We start from the raw sequence: 12,897 nt of genomic DNA on the forward strand, positions 1-12,897 counted from the left end.
GTTCCTTAAAAATTACTCCTAACTATATCTCAATTTGTTTAGTTTCTGTTTTAGAAGTAAAAAAAGAAGCAAACAAGAAGCAAAAAAAGAGGCATTGTAGCTATTAAATTCACTGTCAGAAGCAGGCATTTATACAATGTTGAATTTTTTGTAGGGGTTTTTTAAGTGCACTTACTTGGTTACTGGTATAGGATTTAAAGAGTCTTTAAAAAGATAATAAAAATTTCAGCAAAACTCAACACTTTTAAAAGCGTAAACTCAAACGGACGAAGAAGATGATCAATATCTTCATTCTAGGTTAGTAACTAAAAATTGCCTCCCTCGAATAGTCTTGACTATTTTTATTCCATTGCCAATATACATTGAATCACTGACCTCTACCACATTCCTACCAACATCTGTATTATCGCCACCACTTTGGAGCCATCACATCAGTGCTGGATAAAAACATCTTCCATGTGGGTTCGGCGCATATCTTCAAAACACTCTATTGCACACCCAGCGAGCTCTTGGTCTGGAATTAATGCCATAAGGCACTTCTGTCTCATCATCGGTATCTCTGGACGTTTTTTTTTTTCTTCCTCTTTTTTTGCAGCCGTTTTTCTTTATTCCCGTGAACGATGGAAATACCTATATAGTGGGGAATCTCGTTCTGTTTATGTTGACTTTGCGGAGATTTTAATCACAATCACGAGAAAAAAAAACAGAGAACCACAAAAGGAGCACAGAAGGCTTTAGGTTTAGATGCTGAGTCACTATGGAAAGATTATGACTTCATCCAGGAAAACAACGATTAACTTCTGCCACACAAAACTGAGATGGAGATTACACGCGGAGTAGAACGTCCTCTTTGAAATACAAAAGTAAACACACATACACAAGCAATCATTTGAGGAACGATAAGGAAAAAGCTTTATTGTGTACTCGGTCTGATGGGTACCGCATGCCGCTGGCTTCTTAGCTGTCGCACGGGGTTAAAGTGTACTGCATTATTATTTACCTTATTATTACGGCTCCACTACTTGGAAGTAATTAGATTTGCTGTGCAAAAGAAAATTGACAGGACTTATAGCTACTTGGCCTTGCTAAACGCACTAACAAGAAACCGGGGTATGTAGAATGATGGAAGCTATAGGTAAAGGTTGTCGTATGGCTTCCTATAGTTTCTCAGTTAGTCTTGAGAAAGATATGCATGCAGAAAGGTAATTAAGGCGATGTGATGATGGGATTTTGTAAGTTTAATAGGCAAAGTTTTTCCATTTCTTGGTTAAGCAATACTGTTTGCAAAAGTAATTAAGTAAAAAAAACATTTGATTTTCTAAACGCAAAGTCTGAAAGTGCTTTTGGTTTTATTTTTTAATTGACGAAAACAACTTAAAGACGAAATTTACTGCGCCATCGTTTACCGTTAAGTATTTGTCTTAATATCAAAATATCAGCTGCTAAATTTCCGAAGTGAGACAAAAAAAAAAAAAAAAAAAGCCTTCATTATCATCAGAAAAAAGAAGAATCAGTTGAAGTTTTGGATTTCAAGTGACGAATAGCCCCATTTTTAAAGTTGTAATCCCATTTGAGATCATCAATGGACGATAAAAAGAAGAAGAAGAAGATTCAAATGACAATCGAAACATTATTTGCTTTTTTTTTACCTAGGTGTCAATATTTTTGTAATACACCGTTCCTTGGCTCTTTAAACTCATCGAGGTATAAATTTTAGGTTCCAGGATTTTTTTAATTCGTAACAACATTTACACAAATAAATGTTTTTTCTCACTTAGCGGTTATAATAGTGTGTTTGCATCTAAAAAAATTTATTTGTTTTTGTTAAAAAAGTCTTCATTTCAATTTCATTAAAAAAAAGCGTTTCTGGAAAAACTTCCAATAACTCAAAACCAGATGATCAAAGGCGTTTCTGTTTCGCATCTGCACAGTTTTTTTCAAGAAATTCTGAAATTCACACCGATTTAAAATAGGTTCACAATGGTCAGCTGGTCTCTTAATTAAAAAAAAAATTCTTCCTAAATAACAAATTGTTTTTCCAAAAAAATGTTCCACATACGCCACAGTGACCGGTTAAGATTAAACTTAATTGATTTTCTGCTGCGCTGTAACAAAAACATAACAAAACATTTTGACTCTGTAGAATACCTATTTATTGACCACCGTGGCTAAATAAACCAAACTAATACCTATTTGAAAGTATACATTTGTATTTCTTGAATGAAGAAAGATTTTGGGGAGTAGAAAAACAGGAATGACTTTTTTCAGCGCAATGTTTGAACTATAACTATGTGACATGCATAATTGATTTTTTTAAATCTCGAAGCTTAAGGTATCATAAGAATAGTTCGATTTAACTGGTACAGTACATGTGTGCATAACCTCTAAATGTTCCTATTTCGTTGCCAACAATTAAATCAACAAAAAAAATTGAAGCTAATTAACTTTCTTTTTTTTTTTAATGTGCTTGAACGAGAAACTGCAATCTCATTTTCATTTCTTAATTCAACGTATAGTAATGTGAATTACTCACTACTAATTGATTACTTGAAATCGAACTTATTTCCCATGTGATTGGTATTTGAAAAAAAAATTTCAAAAGCCAGGCTTTCTGAAAAAAATTATTCTCTTGAAATTTCATTCATCGCAAATCAAAAAACGGAAAACTTTTTCAACCTAATTATGCATTGGGGAATATAAATTCAATTGCTTTTAATAATATTTGCTTTGTATTTTTTCTCTTATTCAATTCATTGTTAAGACATACAATAAAATGAAAAAACCGAATTCAAATAACCTTACCTACTGCATAAAAACTTTCAACAAAAGTCCTTAACAAGGACCTGCGTTCGTTCTCTATTCATAAAAGCGTTGCAAACTATAAAATGAAGACTCTTACTGAGCAGTAGCGGAGCTATAAATGAAGAATGGAAATCTGCATAAGGCCTCAGAACATTAGAAGAACATTTAATGTATTTTTTGGGGCTTTTAGAATTTAGACCTCGCAGGAAATAAGGCTTCAAACGAAAGCCAAGAGAGGTCCTAAAAAATGGTATTTTACCCTTATTTGATTTTATTGTGAAATCAGTGCTAAAAAATATCCTAAATGATTTAATTAACATAGAAATTTGAGGAAAAAATATAGTTTCAATGTCTTTTAAAAATTTCTCCTGTTTTTATGGTCTTAGTATTGTTTCCAAGAGAAATTCTAACAAAGAAAAACTGTTAACTGCCTTCAGACTCTGATACATCTTAGTCTGGCCTTGTCCATATATGAGAAAAACGAACAAAAAAGTATAATTGAATGAACAAAAAGTTTAATTTCACACACAAAAAAAAAAACAACCATGTAATGAAAATAAAATCTTCAACTTTTTAACGAAAAAAAAAATAAATAAAATACATGAGAAAAATTTCTATTAAGCAGCTTTTCAAGAGGTTACCTCGATTTTCAATGAAACTTTCATCAAAAGAGCTTAAATAAAAGCCATATACAGTCAGAGTATAGGTAAGAGGTTGATTCAAACGAAAATATAAAAAAAAATGTATTTTTAATATGAAAAGCGAAGGAGTGCTGCCGCATTCAATTCATGGATCTCGTTCACTTACAACCTCTCTCTCTCTCTTTCCCTTTTTTTTCTCATCTCGGTTCATTGGGTTTTCCATGCATTCATCTACACAAAAGTTAAATTATGTTAAGTTGAAGGCATACCTTGGATTTCCAAGTTGAAATACCTCAATCTCATGCCATGATGTGTGGAACTAATAATAATAAAAGAAGTAGCAGCAGCAGTAGCACCATCACCAGGGCACCAGACCCAGTCAGAGTTTGCTATAATGCTTCTGCTACTTTTACAAGGAAGCTAGACCTGGATTGAATGTTTGTTGGACCGTGAGTATGTAGAGCACACCGGAAAGATTCCATATTTTATTTACTTTATAAACTTTTTTTTATTTTTGGCTATAAGAGGCTTTGAATTGAAGACTCTGGCTGGCTGCTGGCATGCAATTTTGCGATAGAGTGTCTATTCTTATATTTTTTATGGAAAAATTTTAATCCGATTTTGCAGATGATGGAGCGTGCACCACTGGTGAAGGGTGTTGAATTCTTTGTTCAAAATGAGGGGTACGTTTAGAATCACACCAGTTTTGAAGTTTTGTCTGGTACGAAGATTTATAAATAAAAATCTGCAGATATCAAAATTGATGTTTTGTGTGTGTGGAAGTTATGGGATAACAAAGATTTCAAGTTTTTTTTAACATGATATTCTAATTTAAAATGTAAGCTCTTAAATATGAATGAAAACTAGAGAAAGCAAGAAATAAGAAGTTTTATACTTACAAACCAACTTAAAACTCATGTAGGGTCCTATTGGGGTACCTACACTATGCCCCCTGAGTGCGAAACTGTGCATTATTTCTAATTTTCGAAATGTTGCGGCAACTGAAAAGGCTTAATGTGTATATAAAAGAAACAATTAAAGAAAAAGGTAAAGGGCTTTTCCATAAAATCAAACGTGAAAGCCTAATTTATTGTATAAAATCTTTATCATAAGTTCTAGGTAAATGAACATTTGAATTATATGCACATATATTTAAATAGTTTTATTTTTGATTTCAGGTCCTCCGAAACAAATCAAACATCCCATCATCAGAATCAAATTAAATCAAGCCATCGACGTATACCATTTTGTGGATTAGATTCCGTTAAAGGAAATGACAATAATGGTTTACTGAATGGCACCGGTAACAATCTGATAATCAACAACAACAATAATAATAATATCAACAACATCCATAACAACAACAACAACAATAATAATGGTGGCGGTGTTGGAATTGGAAATGGTGCTGGTGCTGGCAACAATATTAATACAAATGGTGGCAGTGGCAATACGAATAATAGTACTTTTGGAAATGGTGGCAGCATTACCAATCCACCGCTATCCGGCTACAATATGAGCTCTAGCGAGCAATTCCATTCACTCGAAGGTAATGATAGCAGTTACTGTGGTGATGGCCAATTCGAGGATGACTTACAGGCGCTCCTGCCGAATTGTCGGCAGCTTTCAAGGGATGAAATCAGTCAGGTGAGTCATTTTAATTTAATGTATGAAATTTTACCCAGGAATGATGTGCTGTGATACACTTTATTAAATAGAAATGAGAAAATCCTTTTTTTGTCAAAGCAGACATAGAAATTTCTTTTGATCCTATTTTTTTTTTTTTTGTGTGTAAAGGGCATTTTCACACTCGCAAATGTATGTCTCCTTATTTAAAATGATATTCAAGAGCTTCTTTTGAATATTTATAGGAAATAATATTTTTTTTTTACAAAAAGGTAAATATTGATACACAAGGACTTTTGAATCACTTATTGTGAATCCCAAATTAATTAAACGGAAGCCACAGAATCTGTCCACAATGATCTCTACGATATGCATACCGGTGAACATCTTCAATTTAACTAAACAAACATCAAACGCAAATAAAACAACCCCAACATCATTAGAATGATATGGTATTTTGTGGATTGTATCCAAAAAAATTTAAAGGGGTTGTCTTTTATCCTAAAAGGATCCATTTCTCATTCTTTCTTATATTTAAACACCAAAATAAGAAGAATAAATAAACAAAAATGAAAACTTCCTTTCAGTTTTCGGGAGGTGAATTCGATTCGCTTTTGTTTCAATTTGTAACCGTGTCTTGTTAAAACTTTTATAGTGGGGTGAAAAAATGTCAGCAAGATAGAAGAAGGGTTATGTGTTTGTTGTTTTTTTTTTTTTAAGTTCATATCTTCCATCATAATTTCTAAAATACTTATCGTAGTTTGACAAATGAGGTATTGTTGAAAGCGTCTTGTTCGTCCGCTTGTTATAAAGTATGTGACGTCACACTCAGTTGACTGTGGTGCTCTCGTAAGGTTAAAGTCATAAACAGTTTTGAAAAGTTGTCGGAAATGGATCAAAATGACTCCACAACATATACTGTTGTTAAAGATGTTACTTAGAAGACGCAAAAATAAAATTTTACAAAGCTAATAGAATAAGCAAAAGCGTGGAAAAGCACGTAATGTTTTCACTTGCAGTCCCAAGGTGACAACGAAAGCTAAAGCTTGACTTGCAAAACACTTTGCACCAGTCTTTTTTATGAAATCACATGTCGTGGGGGAAACTTTAGCATCCTTTGATTTTTCCATTACGATAAGCCCTATGTTCTATTGAATCTTTGCAAACTTCACATCCGTTTATAATAGCCTGAATTAGGATTAATAATGGGAAAAGTGTTTTTCCAAATGATTTTCCACAGCAGTGTTAAGTATAGAAGATTGTCTCAAATAAGGGTGCGCGCCAATACAGACATTCTATGTAAATCCCCTCAAGGGATGCATTTTGTCGAAAATTACCTTGTCGAAAGCACACACTCTGCCGTACTCTTTTATTCTGTGACAAACAAAAACAAAAAAAAAATTTGTATTAAGTAGCTTCTCTTTTATACCGGGCGTTCTTATAAGGAATATTGTCTTTCACCGGGGATGTATATCACAGTGTTATGGAGCGACGAACATGGCTTCAGGGTGCTGCTCTTGACAAAGCAACAAATAAAAATAATGGGATGGAAAATGCAAAATAGATACATCTACATAAATACTACGAAACAGAGATTTTTTAGAGAAAGGATATTCTACGATACTCGTTGCAAAAGCAGTAAATCTCTTCCGAGTTCCGTTCCAACTTTTTTTTTATTTTATTTTTGTTCCTCGATAGACTTAGATTTCCCCAAAAAATTGTAAATACGAAAAAAAAAACAACAACAACAATTGACAGACAGTTGAGACTTTGTTGAGTGTATGTATCTTTTGTATGTCTGTTGGCGATGTGCATAACTTTTTTGGTTCTACTTTTTTTGTCTACTTTCTTAAACTGAAAATGCTAAATAGATGTGATGCATTTTTTGGTAAGTGTGAGAAAGGCAATAAAATAGACGGGTGTTGAGATGCCTAGAGACATCTAAATGTGCAATAAAAATTGGTTGCCGCCGTAATGTGGTCTATTGAGATTCTTTTGTCAGAAGTGTCGTATGGAGAATTTGGTTTGTAATATTGAAAATTTAGAGGAATTTTCAATGGATTGATGATTTTGAATTTCTTTCATAAATAAGAAGGGATTATGCGGCGAAAGTGGTGTTTTTTTTAAATAATTTCAGAAAAATGGTGTATTATTATTGATTCGATCAGGGACACAAGAGCCGTCCCCAACGTATATTGTCCGTGGGCAGCGAACTGACTCGGGGGTTTCACAATACCTCGCGGTACTTATAAGCTGAGTCACCTTTGATAGTTTATTGAAAACTTCAATTGGATTTCCATTTTTACTAACTTTTGCATTTTATGGTCGCACAACAACAAATTAACGAAATTTTTTGTCTTCTAAGTTATCTTTGCCACAGTAGAAAAAGGCACCGTTTTAACAAGGTGATTTAAACGCCGCCAACAAAGCCGCAACATTGCCGAAAGTAAGAAAACAAATCTCTCAAGTGTTGCAAAATCTCTCCACCGTTTATGGAAAGATCCGATTAATTTAGTGCGATTTGTAAGGATGAACGAGACTTGGATCCTTCACTATGCGCCAAAACAACAGTCAAAACAGTGAATAGAATTCTTTGGTTCCACTCCAAAAAGAGCAAATCCGATCGTCCGTCTGCCGGAAAGTTCAGCTATTTTTGGGATGCGAAAAGGATTCTGCTGGTCGTCTGGTCGATTAACTTGAGAACTGTTGTACTACTCCAATTTTCTTAAAAAGCTGGACGCCAAAATTCATGAGGAGAGGCCTGGTTTCAAGAAAAAAATCACTTTGCAACTGTTCACAAAAGTTCTTTGACTTTAGGAAACCTTTGGGATTTAAGAAACGATGAATTTGCCCATTCTTCTAATCTCCCGACTCACCTTCAGACTTTCATCTGAAAGAAAATAGTTCTTAAAGAAACCGATACGATTTATGTTTAAAAAATGTTCGTATTATAAAAGAATAACGTACAAAGTACCAAAAAAATCGTTTTTTTGCATTTTCAAAAGATAATATCTCAAAAACGGGAGCTGACTTCGGATTCGCGTTCAGGACATCGAACATTTTCAGAAAAGTATATTTTTGTTTCGGCAACAAAACATTTTTAAACTTGTGTAATGGTTTTCACGCCAAAAAAAACATCCCTTAAATTGTGTTTTCTGTGTAGGCCAGTCATTATGTCGGAAAAAACGGCTTAGAAATGCAAAATGACCGAGAAAGCTAAATTTTGGATATGTTGTAGAGGATGCTTAAAAAAGCTTAACTTGAAGTTTTCGACCAAGATTTCCTATGAGCTTTTTCCGCCATCTTGAAAAAAAGGATAAAATTGGTTTTTTGACAATAACTCGGCTATCTAACGAGATGCGAAAATTTTACAAGAAGCTTTTTTGTAGCTTTTAACGAGTTCTACAATTCATGCATACACATTTTTTGTGTATCATGAACCGTTTTCGAGATATCGATTAGAAAAGTCAAAAATTTAGGACATGCCATTTGTTTTTTGACATAATCTATTTTTGGGTGATGAATATCGAAAAAATTATTAAAATCAAATTTGTAGACCACATTCAGACCTACAATGTCGTATTTTTATATTTTTTTTTGGACAAAAATTACGACTTCCAGACGGCCGCAAAGTCGTTTAGTCCGCGCCCACCTCCAAGCAAGCCACCCGTTCGGTTGTAAAAAAATCAATCATTCATGTTTTTTTTTAATGTTTATATATTATATCAGTATCACATACATACAAATGTATGTATTTATTTAATAAATAATGAGAAGAAGATGGTAATGGTTTTTTGTAACCCCAATTTTATTAACCCAAATTTTGTAAATACAGTATACCGGCTTTTTGTGTTGATTGTGCATTATGTAATTTGCTTCAATCTCTATATTATTTAGTCCATCAAAATTGCAATTAGATCAGTGCCAATAATTTTTGAAAATAAAAAAATTATTAGCAGCATATGGGTGGTTGGAAAATTTAGTATAAAATGGTATATGAAAGGGGAAAAATAAATTGCCCACAAACTAATTGGTGGAAAAGGGTGGGTAGAATGTAGAACTCGTTAAAAGCTACAAAAAAGCTTCTTGTAAAATTTTCGCATCTCGTTAGATAGCCGAGTTATTGTCAAAAAACCAATTTTATCCTTTTTTTCAAGATGGCGGAAAAAGCTCATAGGAAATCTTGGTCGAAAACTTCAAGTTAAGCTTTTTTAAGCATCCTCTACAACATATCCAAAATTTAGCTTTCTCGGTCATTTTGCATTTCCAAATGTATATAATGACTGGCCTAGTGGCTAAATGGTTTTTTGGACTGATACGTTTTTAAATCGATCTAGGTTTCAATAGAATATACAAACTGTCAAGTGTATCTTAACACAGCTGTTTGGACTTCCCAAAATTTTGTACGTCCCCTCAATTCTTGCAATTTTACAACACGCAAATAGCAATTGTTTAGTGTTGAAGTCCTTTAACCTTGGATTTTTGAAACTGCGTTCAATAGTGCTTACCTATATCACCTAATTTGTTCCAATAAAAATACTCGCTAGCTTTAAGTTGTTTAATCACAAGTGAAAAGAATTCGTCAATCCATGCAGTATCCCAATAAACAATTGGTCTAAATGTATCGATCCGGCACTAACCTACAACCATAACACCTAACCCAAAAGTATTTTTGTCATCATAACAATATCAAAACCAAACTACTCTTAATTTAATTAAATTGACATCCATTGTCATTCAACTTCTTCAAACTTTTTCCTATAGATAAGGTATATCGATTAACCCCTTAGCGTTGGAAGTTTCAAATTTCCTTCTAATTAACTCGAATCCGTTTTAATCGTTAACAAACAGAAGCAATTTATTTGACAAACCCCTTTTTTTCTGGGATCGATAAATCTTTTTCCTATATTTTTCTATTAGGAACTAACCTACACACATTTAAAAAGGCCTCTTTGTGCATTTATCGAAGCATACATCTCTCAGCAATTAATCACTGATGATGGCAACGAGGAATATACATACATCCTAAGGATGTAATGCACCCGTTTACAATTGACAAATCAATTTACCATAATTAGATATTCAAACAAAATGTTGAATTGCAGAGCATTTGCATTGTAAAACCCGGCATTAAGTCGTTTTTGAGGTTCTCTTTCTTCCTTTTGGTAGTAGAGTATCATCGCTTGTCTGACGATGATGGTATATAGACCGTCAGTTGTTGTTGCTGTTGGCTCCCCATTTCGCCAGTTTCTCCTAGAAAATTTGAATACGTAATTTCTGTGTACTGTGCCAGAAGGGTTGAAATCGTGCAGTGATATGGTAATGATGGTTACCATGGCTACGTTATGCCCGAAACATGCCGGCAAAACATTCCAAAAACGTTCCTCGAGGTTAGCCTGTAAATTAAGAAATTATTGGACTCTCTCTATACACACATACACGAATACATGAACATTTTCTCTCGGTTGATTAAGAAGAACTTACAATTTAGAAGACATGAAGAGATGAAGAGTTCACGAAAAGTTCATCAGTAGTTAATTAAAAAAACTGTTTAGGTATTCATTGCGGCATAGCGATAGACAGAGTATATTTTCAATCTTCCAGCTCCAACACAATTTTGTGTGTTTTTCGTTTTGTTCTCAATTCATCGCTGTTTGAAATATGAAACTTGGAAAAACATTGAATTTCATTTAAGCAAAAAGGATCCCTTTTTGACGTTTTTTGGTTCTGACATTTAAATTTCGTGGGTAACCAAAAACCCTGGCTCCCAAATGAATATCAATAGCACCCTCTGTTTCTCTCGTTTAAACAGCAACCCTCCGACTCCAGAAATTTTATTGAAATCGATGTGAGCATCAGCTGGCTTGGTTGGGACGTGGTGGTGGTATTGATTTTCTTTCTTTTTGTCATCCATTGGATCAATGTTTTGCATAGACAATGAGTGATACCTACGCCAACACTCGAGGACTCTTAATTTACATTGTTTTGGGTACATGAACCTCCATATTATACACCACTCCCATCATCCTTCTTCCTTACATGTCTACATGGTTCACTCTTGTCAGGAGTCATCATTTCTCACCCTCTTGTCTCTGTGTGTGCCACAATATTTATGCCATTTTGGGTTGGATAGGATACGATGCTCCATCGGAAACGAAGCAACCACTCATATCTCAAACCCCTTAATATTTTGCAAGGCTGCTCTTTAGCACTTAGTGAAGGCATTCTTATCGCCTATGTCTTCTAAGAGATTGCCTCGATTTCGTTCTATATCACTTGTGACACAAGTGGTGCGGTTTGACGATGCGACAACGTGACGGACAGAAAAGGGTGTGACACTTGGTATAAAAAGTGTCCTGTTGCCATGTCTGGACGTTTGAATTGGTTGTATTGGGAGATGTTTGGTGTTGATTCTGGGACTGTATTCTGTATATGATAGCATCTGGTTGTAGAGAGTGGATGGATGTTCTTTTGGAAGCCATAAAAAGAAGCTGTTTGGTGAAACATAAATGAGGAAAATTGTTGCCAGAGTGAATTAATTTTTGCAAAAAAAAAAATAATAATACTATAAAACATAATGGTTTAATTTGACGGTCAACTAAATTTTTCAGCACGTTGACTCTCATGTACATTCAATTCAATTAGTTTAAATCACAATTTAAGCATGACTCTGGCAGTAACAGTTGGCACCTTTAACATTTCATTCATTTAATACCGCCGAGTTGACTAAGAATGCCCATCATTGATCGATAAGTGACTAGGTGGATAACTTACCTTTTTTAATCTTTTTTTATGGTCTTTTTAGTAATCTTTTTCGATTGGTCGCAACTATAAAGCATTGTTAACTGAGTTACTTTATATAACTAAGCTGAAATCATACAGCAACTCATATCGGTCATTGTAAAGTATTGCGTTGATCTTACAAATAAATTGTTTATTTTAATCTGGCAACACCATTTAGTGAAGAAAAAAAAAGAATTAAAAAAATATCACCCCAAAGCATTCATGACTCACGAGGGAGTTTCGGCGAATTCCGCCATAACACACTCTTCTTCCGCCAACTTTAAAACATACATACCTCACGTAGTGAATAATATACTAGGTACATTGGGGTATCAATTTACCTCCGTGTCGCTTGTTGTTTTAGAGTTTTGCAAAATTTATCGTACACACAACAGAATGGGTGACTGGTTTTGTTTCCGCGTACCGCAAAACACATTGCAGTATGTTCGCCCGCATTGTTCATGGTGTCTCGATGTCTCCTGTTTTCCAATTCTCCGCCGATAATGGTCCACTAAATAATCCAGGCACGACAAGTTTTTCTCCTGTCGGACAAGTTTTTAGGTTTTTCTTTTTTTTAATATTTTTTTTCTCAATTTCATTGTCTATACTCTCACCTTTCGCCTTTGAACTTGACACTTGCGCCAAAAATCCTTCTAGCCCAAGAATAACAAACAACAAATTCTAAAGTCTAGCCACGACCCTGAACTATCGAACCACAAGTTTTGTTCGAAAGAAGGAGGAGGTGTCAAGGTGCTTAGCTCATCCTTATGTGCGAGGTTCCATTTCCCGAGAGTGTACTGATGTTTTCCTGCGGTACAAATATTTACCCGCAGCCGCAGCCAAAAATGTTGTCCCCCACCGGAGATGAGTTTATTTTTGTTTTATCATCACACATGCTCTCCCCATACCAGGATCTGTATATGCTCTTTGGATGTATATCCTGTTTTTTGGATAGAAAAAAATGTTGCGCGTTAATATTTAATGTTGCATGGTATCCGTTTGCCGACATCGTGGTTAGTAAATCATGTCCGTTCTGTTGTATGGT

The 12,897-nt window shown here is 34.3% G+C and overlaps 1 protein-coding gene across 4 annotated transcripts in view; it reads left to right on the forward strand.

Moving 5' to 3' along the window:
- Positions 1 to 12,897, forward strand: part of LOC129918050 (protein sprint) — a 145,730-nt gene that overhangs the window by 79,415 nt on the left and 53,418 nt on the right. For all 4 annotated transcript variants that reach the window (XM_055998374.1, XM_055998375.1, XM_055998373.1 and 1 more), the window contains exon 2: positions 4,622 to 5,090. In XM_055998374.1, coding sequence (XP_055854349.1) covers positions 4,622 to 5,090 — 469 coding nt within the window. The remainder of the gene's footprint in view (positions 1 to 4,621; positions 5,091 to 12,897) is intronic.

Source organism: Episyrphus balteatus, chromosome 4, assembly GCF_945859705.1.
Source record: "Episyrphus balteatus chromosome 4, idEpiBalt1.1, whole genome shotgun sequence".
NCBI lineage: Eukaryota > Metazoa > Arthropoda > Insecta > Diptera > Syrphidae > Episyrphus > Episyrphus balteatus.